The 16,119-nt window shown below is 38.8% G+C and overlaps 1 protein-coding gene across 1 annotated transcript in view; it reads right to left on the bottom strand.

Moving 5' to 3' along the window:
- Positions 1-602: 602 nt before the first annotated feature.
- The window catches only part of CRB1 (crumbs cell polarity complex component 1), a 164,628-nt gene continuing 149,111 nt past the window's right edge, over positions 603-16,119 (bottom strand). The window contains 1 exon segment of the mRNA XM_017864633.1: positions 603-1,419. Coding sequence (XP_017720122.1) covers positions 1,204-1,419 — 216 coding nt within the window. The 3' untranslated portion in view covers positions 603-1,203.

Here is a 16,119-nt window from a genome sequence, read left to right as displayed (position 1 = left end):
AGAAGGGAACTTGCTGTAATGATATCCTTGAGTAGTTGAGATGGATGGATTCTTCTAGACCAGATTTAAAAATTCATGTCATTAGAAATGTTGAGTATATACCCAGAATATATAGGCATCTATTCTTAAATTTTATTTATATTCTACAACAATAGCATGTTTCAAATATTTCAAAGCACATATAAAAATATAACCAGATGCTTTGTAGAAAAAAATATAAAAATAGAAGCCCCAGCATTTTCTCCAAACACTCCATAGTCTTATACACATTCTCCTTAAAGTGCACACATTTAACTTTGGAGTTCTTACCTTTAGACAATGTCACTGTTTGGTCCTGATTTACCTAAAAGCAGTTGGAAGAAAAGAACTTGATTTTTCGAACTTGAGAATGTGAGTTTTCCTCCTATTTTGATTTCTATCTAGGAAGTGTGTTGACTTAACCAAGCCTTTTCAAAGAGTAATAATTTTAAAATGTAACCAACTTGAGATGATTTAGTTAAAAGATCTAATTCATAAGCAGGTTCTTCAAATGTTCCTAGAGGTTACTTTTGTCACACGTAATGTCACAAAATGCAAAAGTACTCAGAAAGGAGAACAACCAGATTTCGATTTTATTTGTTCCCATTGGGTCACTTTTTTGAACCACAGGTCATTCCCATGGCTTTCTCTGAATCCGTGAATGAAGGACAAAAGTATACAGAAGTATCCCATCGCTGGTATATAACAATCACCTTTGACCACATGCTAGGAGAAGTGAGAAATGTAGCCAATTTTTTATTGTGGTTTCTTTGTAAACATATGGCAGAAACTAAACTACCATATGTTTATACAGAAACTACAGAAAGAACAGAAACCTAAAATGAAAACTAAAAGTTGTCCCCAGGTTGAAAAGAGGAAAGAGTTTCAGTGATAGACACTGGAGCTTTGCTCAGAAGACTTTATTCTCTGGAAGATGTTTTTGCTAATTATAAGGCTGAAATTACTGGCACAGACTTTTTTCACGATTGGGTGATATAACATAATAAAACAATGGTGTCGAGTGGAACCACTGTGAAAGTCTTTAAGGTGGCCAAAGGAATCATTCCTGTAGTTCCAGTGTAATCCCGGTTGCAGATTAACATCGTCAGGTATGTCAGAGACCCCTGAAGTACAGTCATCACATTCACAGTGTGTGGATCCCCATCTCGAAGGGACAGAATGCTCCTAAATCAGTCTCTCCATCGCAGGGGGCGGCATCAAGTTCCACATTTCCACTCGGGAGCCCTCCTTCTCCTGACGGCTGGGGCTGTAGGTTCCCTGAGTTGCCCTTTTGTTGGAGGTGACAACAGAAGCAACAATGGCCAGCAAGAGGATTAGTAACAAGGCGAGGGTCACTGAGCCAATAGCGGTGAAAATGTCCGAGATCAAGTCATCTGCCAACTGGAAAGATTGAAATCATTGGGATGCGCATTCTACAGCAAAGGCAAATAAATATTCAGGACAATGGAACTACCCAGGAATGAAGACCAACCAGAGCAAGCTGGTACCACTCAGTACTGTAAAAAGACCAAGGTATTAAAAGAAAGTCAGATTTTCTTATTCTCAAATCATTTGCAAGTGATCATATATCTAGCATCTAAAGTCTACAGACAGAAAATTTGGCATGAAATATCTACTGTATTTGCTCAGTCTCTTAATCTCAGTGACTGAGATCATTCACGTAGCAACAAAGGCAAAAGATGAGCCCACATTTATATTTGTAAAATGATTCTAGATCTATAGCCACGTATTTATTCATGATCTCTTTCCTCCCTTGCCAAAAGTTCTGATTTGGGACTGAAGAAATGGTTGTTTTACAGTTTTGTTTCGTTTTGTTGTTTGGGGAAAGGAAAGAAATTAAATTAGTTGGGTCTTGTGGGAAAAATTCTTGAGACAGAGGAGGGACTGTGACACGCTGGTTTCGCCCAGAGGTTTCCACAGGAATCACTGATTCGGATTCGACATGGCAATTGAACGGTTGTAAAGGCGCATGCGCTTAACGCTGACTCCAAGCATCTAGCAACAGAAAGCGGCAGGTAGAGAGAGCCCTGTCAAGGGGAGCTGGATCCTGGGCTCTCAAAGTTGGTATTTTTACACAGTGGTTTGATTAATGTTAATCCCGATGTGTTTGCAAAACACTTTTGAGCAAACCCGAATTCTATCAGTTTAACAATGGGTAACATGAAACTGGGACTGAGTTGCATAGAAATATTAAAGACAGAAAGCAATTACTGTTTGAATTTTTAAACTGATTTTTTCAAAGACATATTTCTGTCAGGGAGAAAAGTCTTTTACCTTCTCATTTAGCTTTCTCTAGGACTCATCCCCACGTTACCAAACCAATCTACTACAAATGAAATCTGTTTAACATCCTAAGAGTTTAAATATCTTTTCTATCCTTAGTCTCTGTTTTTTGTTCCCTGTGTCTTGGTTTAAATTATTATATAATTAATATAATATTCTCATATCTTCATAGCATTGTCTGGGATCTACTCACAATAAGCCTTGCTCAAATGTGGTTCATTAGTTTGTGCATTCATTCAGCAATACTTATTGACCATTTACTATGAGCATTCACTGAGCAAGGAAATGAAAATACCAAGACAAATACAAGTTTGGAATCTGGAGCTCAAATTCTGGAAATAGGAGAAGTGGGAGACACACACACACACACACACACACACACACACACACACAACCATAATACATTACAGATAGGTGTTACGACGGTGTGATGAATTGTCTTGGGGCATAGGTGGAGCAAGATTGGAATGAGACATGATTGCCCTTTGAAGGATTAGTGGATGCTCAAGTACTCCAAGGAGGAAATTCCACTTTAATGAGACACTCTCGGTGGCTCACACCTGTAATCCCAACACTTTGGGAAACTGAGGCGGGCAGATCACCTGAGGTCAGGAGTTCGAGACCAGCCTGGTCAACACGGTGAAACCCCATCTCTACTAAAAATACAAAAATTAGCAGGGCGTGGTGGTGGGTGCCTGTAATCCCAACTACTTGAGAGGCTGAGGCAGAAGAATCGCTTGAACCTGAGAGGCGGAGGTTGATGTAGCAGACATCATGCCACTGCACTCCACCCTGGGTGACAGAGCCAAACTCTGTCTCCAAACAAGAACAAGAACAAAAACAAAACATAAAAGGCAAGAAGATACAAAAGTCCTTAGAATTTAGGGAAACAGTAAGAAACCCAGTGTGACCGAAGACATTGACCATGAATGTGTATGTTTGAATTGGGAAAGGATGAAAAGAGTTGGGGAGAGAAAATACTGTAAAGTAGAAGGATCTTGTCAAGAAATGTGAATGTCACACTGAACTCAGACTTTTTCCTGTAGTCAGTGAGGAGCCACTGAAGATATTTAAGCAAAAGCATGACAGGATAAGATCTGGTAACAGGGTGGAGGATGGGAGATAGTGTAGGTGGGGAAGAAACTGGAGGCAGAGCAGTTAGTTTATCTTATTCGTCATGATAAGAGATTAGCTAGGTCTAAATTTAGCAAAGGAGTGAGAATTGAAGGGAAAGAATGGTTGAGAGAGATTTCTGAGGTATACTCAGCATCACTCCGTGTCAGATTGTGTGGGGTAGTGGGGAAGAGAGGAAGGATGAAGATGGCTGGTGATACCATCTTAGATGAACAGGTGGATTGGGATGTCAATCATTGTAACTGGGTTCACATGAGGAAAAATTGGGTTCACATGAGGTTTGTGTAGGAAGAATATGAGGTCAGGTTGGGAAAAGCTGGTCTTAGGTGCCTTGGAGACATTTAAGAATATAGTACTATTAGATCATCAGAAACACATTTACGACTCCATCTCCCCTTCACATTACTGTCAAAAATTCTGGGTTATGGCAACTTTTCATCCTCCAGTGATTGGAGCTTTTGAAGTAAAGAATGTAGAATTTCAGAGAGTTCAGTAGTTTTTTAGAAAAATAGTTTATGTCAACTAGAGGGCAAGCTCTCCATCCATACTGTGTGGCCATGCTTTTGTAAATAATTATATGTTTTATCAATAAAGATAACTCTGGCCTGGGAAAGAGGAACAGAACCACAGAGTTGGGCTTGAAAGGTCAAAAGGCTGGGACACAGAAGGGCAGATGAAATCTGACCAGCAAAACACCTTAGTACTATCCAGTGATCTTTAGAAAATGCACGCTCTTGCTCTTAGATGTTGATTTCATCTTAATCTGTCTGGTAAATCATGTCATCTGTTGGAGGAAATGGCAGTTCTCCTGGATGAGAGAGCTGGGAGTGTCCACACCCATGCACACAGGAGAAAAAGCATTTGGTTTGTCTCCGTTTTCTAAACTTTTCCAGGCCCTTCTCTTCTCATTCAGCCTGAGATTGATTACATTGGGTAAGCTGAGGCTACCTAGATCCTCTCATCTGCTATTCGGCAACAGGAGAGGAAGAGGGACTCATGGGGGTGGGTCCTGAGTCCTTGTTAGTACCCCAGTTCAGGTGGAACCAGAGGGCTGACCTGTTTCACATATTTTGGGACTCCTGAGAAACCAAGTCATCTACAGTTGCTTTGCTGTCCTTAAAAATGTGATAAAAATAAAAGAGCAAATTCAAGGCCTGGATCCAGCCCCACTTCTGCCAGTCCTGGCTGTGTAATGAAGTGGTTAAGAGGTCAGTCTTTATAGGCAGAGACCTGGGTTTGATTCGTGGCTCTGCCAAATACTTGTGCAAACACAGCAAGTTATTTCACCTCTTAGGAACTCATTTTCATCACCTATAAAATGGAATATTAATATCTATTTCAAAGGATGGGACCAAATAAAACACAAAGAATGCAAAATACAAAAAGCACAGCCTATAGGAAGTTCTCAAATACATAAACATAGTAGTAGTCATTAGTACACCATTTATCATTATCCCTAATTCTACTTGCTTTTAAAAGATAAACTAGAATTCCTTCAGGACCTTGCAGTATGACCAAGGGAGCAAACCTACAAACCCAATATTGCAATTCCCAGTCTCATATAAAGTTTTTGATGAAAGAGTTCCCCTAACTGTATCAAATAGGGCATGTCATTAAGCTTTAGAGTGAACTGAATGAGTAGGGTTTTGAAATCGCCTCTTCAGGGCCCTTTGCTTTTAAATTCCCATGGTTGAAAGGCTTTTTTTTTTTGCTCCACTATTCTTCAACTGTGCTTAAAATATACGGCACTAGGATGGATCTTTTGATAATTGAAACTGCTGGGACACATGAACTGACTATGGAGGCCTCTAGGTGCAGGACGAGATTTAAGGCCAGGCCTATTTGGATTGGTTGTGCTCTAACACTGTGCTTTTGAATAACCTTTTCCTGAAAAGACATACCTCAAATTAATTATAAATATCATGTAAAATTGTTTTTTCTTTCCTAAAAAATGACATGCTGCTATCTGTAGTCAGTTATCATATTAACCACTTTTTAAACATGTATATTGTATATATGATTAATTTAAACTGTGATTTCTTTGAACTCCATATCTGCAGAATAAAATAAATAGACGTTTCATTTGTTCTCCTCAAAGAGAATTTATTCTGAAACATTAACTGGGTTCTGGCCTATATAGGACCCAAGCAAGGTTATGCCATGGTATTCTATGATGAAACTGTCAAAACCTATTTTGAAACTTCCATCCTGATTATTGTATGCTGGAATGTCCTAGCACCCTACGTTAATGTGTGTTTTCCTTTTAATCCTAGAAAAGAAATTTCATCCTCTTTCTTCTGAAGGGGAACTAGAAACAGCATGCACTTGCTAAGCAGACAGAAAGGGATTTCAATCTAGTTTTGCTACTTGTTTAGTATACTTAGCCGATATTTACTGTTTCTTACTTCTCTCAGAAATGTCATAATAATGAAAGAAAATTCAAGGCCTGGGATGCAGCCCTACCTCTGCCACTCCTGGCTGTGTAATGAAGTGGTTAAGAGCTCCGCTCGTATACCATTTTCCCACAGTATATGTAGGCTAAGTATACTAAACGGGGACAACAATTCCCATGTCTTAGAATTGTTCTGAGAATTATAGTATTCAGTGGATAAAGAGCTTCTCATAGGACATACACACAGTACGAGAACTTTGATCCATGTGGTTGCTCTTGTTTATTACCCCGAGTGACCTTCCCCTGATTGATTTTCTTGATCCTGTTTGGATTTCAGAACTCCTACCATCCACTCAGGGCCGAACTTGTGAACAAGGAGGCGCTTCGGGTTATCACTCTCACTGTGCTGATGTGGCCCTGGTAGAAGGGTGTGCAATCTGGGCCTATCAGAATCAACTGTTACTAATTGCTTGAGAGTTCATCTAATTTGGAAAACACAAAATGAATGGAAATAAAAGAAATGAGACAAATTCTGTTGTCAGCATCAGGACCTATCTTTCATGATATTTAGGGCCAATGACAGCATTCGAAATAATGTGAAGACAATAAACATATCAGAAGGAGCCCTGAAAAAACATGAAACGTTGCAGGATTTTTTGGAAAATGTAACCTCATATTTCCAAGTGAATGGAGATGCAAACATGAAAGCTTTGACTTAAAGTGAGGGAATTCAAGAACTAACGGTGCCACCATCACCCCCCTGAGGTCCTTTCTCTCATCCCTGCATTTTATAAAACCAACAGAAGTATGTTTGTGGTTAAAAATGGAGGCAATATTTGGGGTTAAAAACTGGAAAACACCACAGTGCAGTGAATTACTTCAAGTCTTTCCTGGAATTCAATTGTATGTATATCAGTTACATAGAAATATGTGCAGACAGTTTAAGATGGCAAGTTAAAATGTTTGAATGTGCCAATTGATTACAGGTTACATTCCAGCTTCAATATGTGCATTTCTGAAACTAGTTGTGTCTGTGTGTGTATTTAGTGTTACATCAAATAACCAAGTAAGACCATTATGTGCAATTAAGAGAATTAGTGACTCATGGAAAAATTACTTTAGACACATTGTGTCTTTAACATGCCAGTTAGAATATTTATCTTCCGTCTACATATATAAAGCAAAATAAAGACATCTCTTGAATGCTCATTCTCTAAATTTTTTTAAAAAGGAATACAACTTCGAAGAGCAGTTCTTGTGAATTGCTATTTTGACAAGTAGATCGTTAATTTGGTGGATGATAAAAACCTCCCACACAGACCTCAGTCCTTGAACTATATCTTATCAGTGAATTGTTAGAAACGGCTGTTTCCATAGTACTATTGAATATGTGCCAAAACTCTGTTTTTAAAATTAATATTGTTATAGCAGCCAATTTTCAACCATAAATACACTGTCTACTTTACAGTCATAAGGGGAAAATAAGGTATTAAAAAGCCAAAAGACAGGACTCGGGAAGTGTCCTGGGATAAGGAGGAGGCTATCCAGCCAGATGCTCCTTTCACCAAATAAAAGGCTTAGGAATGTGAAGAAAGGACGGCGATCAGAGAGCCACCAGGCACCTTTCCTTCTAAGCAGCAGATCGACAGCAGGGAACAGGGGAGGGAGGGATCTGCACTGCATGCTGAGTATCATTTTCTCCTTGGCACTGCCCCATCTCTTCATCTGGCTGCTTTGCTTCTCCCAGAAAACAGATAAGCTCCCACTGGGATTGCTGAGAACAGAATAATGGTGAGCTACGGCCCCCTCCAAGGGCTGTAAGACTGCAGTTAGCAGGGTTTGAAGTCCTTGCTGGAAAAAGAAGGAATCCAATATAAAGGCTTTTCATTAATTCTCACCACGTGATTACAATTTCTTTTAACTCTGCTGATTGGGGTCATCAAAAGCCAGGGGAGGAATAACTGAGCTGAGATGGGACCGTCCAGGGAACCACAACCTGGAAGATGCTTCCTGGCAACCTTCTGATATGATTTCCATACCAGAAGGAATCGTATAGCCACAATAGGAAGGAAGAGGCTAGAACAGCTACTGTGGAAATTTCTTGTGGATACATTGGAGATAAATGAGAAAAAAAAAAAACTGATTTAACATAAGGATATATATTTGGAATTATAGTTCCGGGTTAAACAATCAACCTCTTAACATTAACTCAAGCATGACATATTTCCTCTTATAGACTTTTAGGGAAAGCGCCCAGTGACACTGAGATTTGACATGTGCTGTGACATTGGTCATAAATAGGCAAGTTTATTCCTGCATTCAACAAATTGTGTAATCACAATGCTAGCTAGAAGTAGAGTGCTGAGCCAAACAGTCTCTGGCAGGAGCCAGTACAGGCATTGGATCCGTGAAAATAAGTATCAAGCAAAAGCCCTGATAATTCACAACTTCTCTCCTACTTAGGATACCAGATTTCAGGCAGAAGCACAGATGCAGCTAGAAGTTTGAGGACATTGCTTTCATATTTTTCTCTCCATAAGCAGGTGGTATAAGTGATAGCATTGTTTTCTTTGGAGCACATGGCCTTGTGAATAAAAATTACCGCCTTGTCTCACAAACAAGAACCAAATCCGAGCAGCTCAAACTCAGTTATATTTCATTATGCTTTGTAAATTTATTGTTGAAAGATAATGGCTAGCCATTTCTTCTGACCCTGTGTCAGTGGTTCGCCAGATGTTTTTAACACAGAAGACGCTTTAATTCTCCTAATAACTCAACTAGGTAGGTGTTACTATTTGCTGTCACCTTCTTCGGGAGACCTTCCCTGACCATCCTCTTTGATTGCAATCAGCTTTCATTCTCTCAAGTACGCAGTACCAGGTGAAGTCTATAGAGTTTATGTCTGTCTCCTGCTGTAATGGAAGCTCCATTCAGGTGCAGATATTTGCCTTCCTTGTTCCCAGTTGTTTCCCTGGCACCTGGAACAGCGTCTGTTCCACAAAGACATTGCAGACTGCCACTTGGCAGGAGAGAGTTAAAAGTTCGAGCTTGTCCATCAGCATGCAATGAGCTATTGACTATCAACACAGAGCTTCTGCCTCTTGGGATTTTTAGCTAATAAAAACCTCAGCATGTGTCCAGCAGAGGAATGGAAGTAGCAAGGGGAGGTGCTATCTCCGAGGTGCTGAGGCAGGAATTGGTGTGGCAGATAAGGGATAATATGACCAAGGAGCCAACCAGATATGAATACAGTTGAGCATTATTCCTTTTTGTGAAATCAACAAACAATGTGTTTGTTTTACCTTTTCCTCCCCTCGTATCTAGAATGGAAACGTTATCAAGTGACACAGTCAGGAGCTGTTAGTGGAGATTAAAAACAAAAAAAAGGTAAAAAATAAGCCACAGCCAGCTATCATTTGCTACATGCGAATTATTCTTTTTGTTTCTGTTAGGTGAACTACTGGACATTAGCTTGGCCTATTTTGGTCTCAGAAAAGCTATGTGGACATTCATGCTTCTCTCCCTTTTTTTTTTCTTTTCTTCTCTTTATTTCATTTTGGAAAACATTGGTTGCTAACTAAAGATTCAGAGCGTGTAACCCATTCAGCGCTATGAGCTGCAAACACTTGTAGTTTTCAAAGCACATCCTTTTCATCTCTTCATTACTCTATTCCCAGACCCATTTGTAACCAATTCCCCTACCATTCTGTTCAAATTTCTCTCTTCTGCATTCCCACAGTCACAGTCCTGGCCCAAGGCATAACTGTCTTCTCCCTAGGTAATTCATCTATCCTCTATACACTTATTTCCTCCAGAATCTACATCCTCTATCCAGCCCCACAGAAAACAATGACCGTACTTACCTGACTATGAAGCCCTGGGAACGAACTATACCAAACCTATCCATATCAAATATAAATTGCTAATTTCAATTGTATTTCTTTGTTTGTTTATTTATTTTGAGACAGGGTCTCACTCTGTCGCCCAGGCTGGAGTGCAGTGGCTCAATCTTGGCTCACTGCAGCCTTGACTTCCCGGGCTCAAGCAATTCACCCACCTTGGCTTCCCAAAGTGCTGGGATTACAGGTGTGCGCCACCCCACCCAACAATTTTTAAATTGAGGCTCTTTACTAATGAGTCCCATTTCCTCATGAGGGTCACCATCAGTTGCAGCCTAGCTAGTGCTGGGAGTTCCAGCAGAGCAACTCTATTTACCTGCTACTTTTCAAACAGGAATCACCTGCTCCTGCCAAAACACTTCTCCATCCTGAAACATGCCATTTATTCAATCATGCCTCTCCTCTTTTTAAAAGACAATTCAAACTTTCTCTACTTTGCAAAGCCTCTCCAGGGAAGCCCATGTGACTCCACTCACCTGTGACTCTTACACAGCAATGTCCAGGGCCAGCACCTTTTTGAGAAGAGCTGTAGCTAGGCCTGCCTGGCATAGCATATGCACGTGAATGTGTAGCTGTTGTTTAATGTGAGTTAAGGCAAATCCATCCCTCGCTTAAGGACTCTAAGGCATGACTATTTGTTACTCTGGAACTTCCCAATAATATAAAACGCAGTGCTTTGCGCAAATGGCTGATCAATTGTTATTGACTCACACACTTGTAATGCTGATTGCCCTGTTTAACACATTATTAAGTTCTTCTCAGTCATAAGAAGAGTTCTGTATAGCCCAGAAAGTTTGTTTGTGGTGAAATTCATTCGTTCATTTATTCATACTTTCATTTACTTACTCAACAAATTATTACCGAATGCCTTCAAAGTTTCAGACAGCATATTAGATCCTGGAGATATGGAAGTAAAAGGCATAACCATTATCTTTAAAATAATTCACTATTTAGTGGTAGTGCCTGGGGGTGGGGCAGCTATATAAACAATTACAGTTCCATATGGGTGGTGTTAGTTTAGAGGTGAATATGAAGGAAAAACAAGGAGAAAGGAAGGTGCCTCATGGTATCTCTAAGTTTCTCAAAGGAAGTTGCTGGGAGAATGAGGTAAAGAAGTGTGTTTTAGGCTGAAGGAATCACCATGATCCAATTGCTTTAAGGAGAACAAAAAGCATGCCTGTGGTTCTGGGACATTTCCTGCATGCCTGCAAAACTTTACAGAAGGGTAACTCCTTATGCAGAGCCACAAATGGAGAAGAAATAGAATAGGAAGTGGCAGACAGCTCATGTGCCAGGGAAGTGTTTACCAAAACTGGGCATGTAACCCATATAGATACCATGTCAAGAAACCTGATTTCCTCTCTCTCAGGAGGGCCAGAATGGAGGGAGCAATTTCATGTGTACTCGCTGCTGGTCCTTTCCTAGCCTGATGACTTATATCACTTATTCTAAACATAGTAGCTTCATTATTTCAGTTCCCTTTTTATGCATCTGCTGGGTCCTCTGCTAACCTGCATTTTGTAGTGCAGAAAAAGATCGGAGTTTCTTCATATCCCCTTTCTGCCATACTAAATAATTTTAGAAGACAAGGGATAAATATGCCAATTGATTTTATACAGAATTCCAGAAGCAAGAGAATATTCAGTGGCAAAAGGATTAAAAGGGCAAGGGACAGTTTGAGGTAAAAAAGATACTAAAAAGACATGCCAACTGATGACTAAATGCAATTGATTGTATCCTGGATTTAAAAAATCTATAAAGGACATTGTTGGGATGGTTAGGAAGTCTGAATATGGATACTATATAAGATGTTAAATTTCTTGAATATGATATTAGCATTGTGGTTATAGAAGGAAGTTCTCTTTCTTAAGAGACACTAAAATACTTAGTGGTAAAGTGTCATGACGTCTGCAATCTACTTTCTAATCACTGAGCAAAAAAAAAAAAAAAAAAGAGACATGTATAGGGACAGAGATAAAGCAGAAGTATCAAAATGTTAAAAAGTTGGTAATCTGGGTTAAAGATTTACAGGCATTAGTTGTAACTTTATTTTCCAATTCTCTTTAGGTTTGCATTTTTTTCCAAGCAAAATGTTGGAAAAGTAATAATTTAACAAACAATTTTTATAAAGAAAATAGTTTCTCCAACCCCTATATTTGCAGATCTTGCTTCTTCCATTACCCCTTCCTTGGCTATTCCAGGCCTTGCTTATTTCTCTTTTCTCTACACTTTTATTGCACAATAAATCTTACTGTCATTGATGGTCTTATCTCCTCTACTAGACACTAAGATATGGATCACATCACATGTTAGTTTCCTCACATATTTGGCCCTGACCCTGCCTGCCTGTGCCTTGCACGGTGTTGGACACACAGTGGGTGTTCATGGACTTTCTTATGATTGACTGGTGTCACCGCTCTTAACCTATAAGCCGTACCTCGGTTCTCTTTTCATTCAGATTTCTTTCTTCTTTCCAACTTTCTTCAGCTGGTTAAAAGCTACTATTAATTCATTCTCACATTAGGCAGAAAAAATAATGCAGGATCCCTGACATCCCTATGGCTTATCACATATCCCTTCAGCAGAGGTAATCTAGTCTGTGTCATCATATTTATTGCCCCCAAATCAAAACCAGTTGCCAAAGTAATGAAGGTCTATTGGTTTGTGTTGACTTAATCCATGTCAGAGGAGCTTTAGGAGCATATAAGGATAATTTGACCAGCAAAAGGAAAGCCATAAAAATGATCAAAAAGCCAATAGATATGCTGAGAACACCAAGCTTATTTTACTGAGGATTTATGACCAATTTATCAGAAAATTATTTGGTCCAAGCCTACATTCGAATAAGTCTCTCAGTAATTCAGTAAAGATTCCAACCTCTGAAAAAAAATAGCCTCCTATAATGAGATACCCTAGTAACCCTAACTTGCAGCACATGTACTTTAATTTTCAACAGTTGTGAGACTGCAGTAAATCCAGCTTTTGAATCACTAGTCCCATTTATGCCTCAGACCTGCATTAAATTACTAGAGCCTGAACTGCCTCAGAGCAGAGCCAATGTATCGTCCCTTCAACCTGCATAAGTGTTGATTAATCAAATAGGGTTTAAATGTCGGACATACCCCAGATGGTAGCAGTGCCAACTCCTGCTGTGTCTCAGCAGAAGTGCATGCCAAATCACCAGACTCTGCCACACTATGTCAGCTTTGCCCCAGTCCCAACTTTGGAGGTTGTATTTTATTGACCAGACTCAAATTGGCTTCCCCTCGTGTAGGTGATAAAGTGTGGCGTCAAGTCACCCATGTAAAATATATTATTTTAACTTTGACAGCTTGTCATTGAAGTCCTTGTTTATATAATCTATTGTGCCATTTACTCTATTCTTATTTTAAAAGCAAACATAGAAATAAAACCTTTCTTTTAGTGTTTCATTGATGAATGTCTATACCTTGCACCTTCTCTTAAATAATCTCAAAAGTAGCCATTTCTATTGCCACTGTCAGTTTACATCAAATTATCAGACTTTCAGTTTCGAACTCTGCCTAGTGGAAGATGAAAGACACATATCATGCTTTAATGGGAAGCCTTTCACTTCACAGCCTTCTCTCTTCAAAATAGTTTGAGACTTGGTATGTCTAAACAGAGATGGATCCTGTGAAGCTGAGAGGCTGATCAGATCCCAAGTGAACATTTCTAAAACCTATGGACTCAAAGCAACTTAAAACACCAAGCAACCTGACAACCAGCAAAGATAGAAACCTTCATATTATGAGGATTTATTGAAATAGTATTTAGTTTTAGAACTAAGGTTTCTTTCAGAAGTCAGTCTTTCATAAGCCATTTGGTAAAAGTCTATAGGTTTTAAAGTTAGCAGGATTAAAAAAAAAAAAAAAAACCCAAAACCTTATGTATGACTTTACTAACAGTTCACCTAAATACCCCAAAGCACAACAAAAGCAAAGGCTAGGTTTTCATTTGTATTGAGGAATCTAAACCATTTATTCTTGGAGGGGACAAAAATAAAGTCTAACAGCATTTTCCTATTAGTTTAAAAATACTGCTGAACTAAAATTGTTCCATTTCTATGTATAAATTTAGCGCAGAATTTAATAACCCACTATAAAATTAGATCATACAATAAAGCTAAAGTGGGTATTTCATGCTTTGCGATCTCTAAGTCTGTGTTATATATGGTACATAGAGTAATTATGATATCCACAATGACCGCATCATTTTGAAATAATAGTTTGAGACCCTTGTCCAAGGAAAGGTGGGAAGTAGAAGTGACAAGAACTGTGTTCCTTTGCTACAAAAGGCTCAAAAGACAAAATTGCATGACAAGTTCTCTTCTCCCTTAGCCACTGGTTAATTTTTGGAGACTGTTTTAATAAAATGAAGATCAGGTTATCTGTTTACTAAGCAACTCTCACATCTATTTAAGAAAAAAATGAGATAACCTGGCTAATGTGCTTGATTATATTTTATTTCTATAATTTGCTATTCATACTCTCAAAATATAATTTTTTTCTGAATAATTATTGTCTCATATTTGGTATCATATTGACATGAGTTATTTACATTATTTCTGATTTTTGAAGTAATTGCTTAGAGAAAATATTCCTCTTAGTGACTTAAATAATCTGAAACAGGGAAATTTTATTTTTTTTAACTCCCAAGGAGACATAGAATTGAGTGTTCAAACTATAAACTAAGCCTCTTCAATTTTGTGGTGCAGCACAACTCTCTCTACTTTTTCCCATACCCCAAATAACACTCCCACTGCCCCTTTAAAAAAAAATATTTCCCTTGGGTCTATAACTTTTCTATTCAATCACCATTTAGATTGCTTGTCCTCAGGGATATGGCTGAGTTAGGAGCCTCAGGAAGAAAACCATGATTAGTCACTAGGCTTGAAAAATCCTCCCCAATCCTGTTTCCAAGGATTGATGCCAATTCTCCAAACGTGCTCAGTGCTCATGTTCTTTTCAGGGTCATTCTGCTTGTACAGCACAGATTAAACACACAGCCTTAGTATTTTCAGTGTTGTGAGGAGACGCATTTACATTCCACTGACAGCGTTGGGTGTAAAAGGAAGCCATCTGCTGTGATTTAGCAACACAAGGAGCAGCTACAAGTTTGACAAGCGAGAAAGAGTTGCAACATAGCTCAACTCAGTCCAGGTCCTCTTTGTGAGGTGGACCTGAGCAGAAATCACCTCAATAGTAAAAGGCATTTTTATTAAGTAGTTCTAAGACGTTGGTCTTCTATTAAATGTTTCAATGTTCTCTTTCACTAAAATTCGTTGCTACTATTTGTTAGGGTTCTTTTACTAGTTTCAGGAACCCAGAGTAAATATATTAATTCTACGACAAAGGTGACACCTAGGTCTTTGATTCTTTGAGCATCCTACCCAAGTAGTTCATCTTTCCTGTATTTGGGTCATTTTCTACGCTGGGATTACCTGTAAAATACATTAGAACTAAAAGGTGGAACATAGGGATATGGAAAAAGTAACTACAAGCTGAGGATTTAATATTTTCTGGCATTTTACATTCCATCTCTTAATTTTCACCACAATCTAATGATACAGAGATTATTGCATGTATTTAAAAGATGATTTAAGCAATTCGTCCAAAGGCACACAGCTAGTAAGCAGCTTAGAATCCAAATTATCAGGGCTTGTTTATGCACAGCTGCATCCTTAGAGCACTATATAAGTGTAACCCCAAATCTACCCCATAATTTCAACTGTATTACCCTTAGCTGGCATATTTGCAGACTGAAAGAAGAGTAAAAATGGTTATTTTATATTTCAGGTCTCTTACTATGCACAGTGCTTATGTAACCAATCATGCTTCTCTGATTACTGATGTCTGTTTAGTTTTTTTTTTTTTGGACTTTGCATGTGAGAATAACTTCAATAAAGTAGGCTGATGGGTGGAAAGGTTTTGCTTTGAGTTCTAGGAAGGTGCCTAGCACACAGTAGGTGTCGGGAGGTAAACTGTCTTTACAAAGAGTGTCTGCATAGACCTAGAAAAATTCAGCAGGAGAACAAAGAAAAAACTCCCTCCATAATGCACAACTTTCAGTCCTATGCTTTTAACATCCCAGTATGTCTATCAAGAAGTAAAACAACTAAACAATGAATAAAATCTCCCGGGGTTGTGGCTTATATAAAACAGCCATGTGCTCCCCTCCAGTTTTAACACAATATCATCAGGCGATGATTAAGAAGGTAGCTGTTTCAGTGCTTCAGTGTCAGGAAACAAGGTATCAAGCCAACAACTTCCTTGTTAGGTGCCGCACTTAGATAGCAGCCATGTTTTGCTTCCAACTGTAAATATTAACCGTGAAGGAAAAAAAAAAAAAAAA

This window comes from Rhinopithecus bieti, unplaced genomic scaffold (assembly GCF_001698545.2).
Source record: "Rhinopithecus bieti isolate Rb0 unplaced genomic scaffold, ASM169854v2 scaffold_74548, whole genome shotgun sequence".
Taxonomy (NCBI): domain Eukaryota; kingdom Metazoa; phylum Chordata; class Mammalia; order Primates; family Cercopithecidae; genus Rhinopithecus; species Rhinopithecus bieti.
The sequence above is the reverse complement of the archived record's forward strand: the minus strand, read 5'-3'. Positions and strand labels throughout refer to the sequence as shown.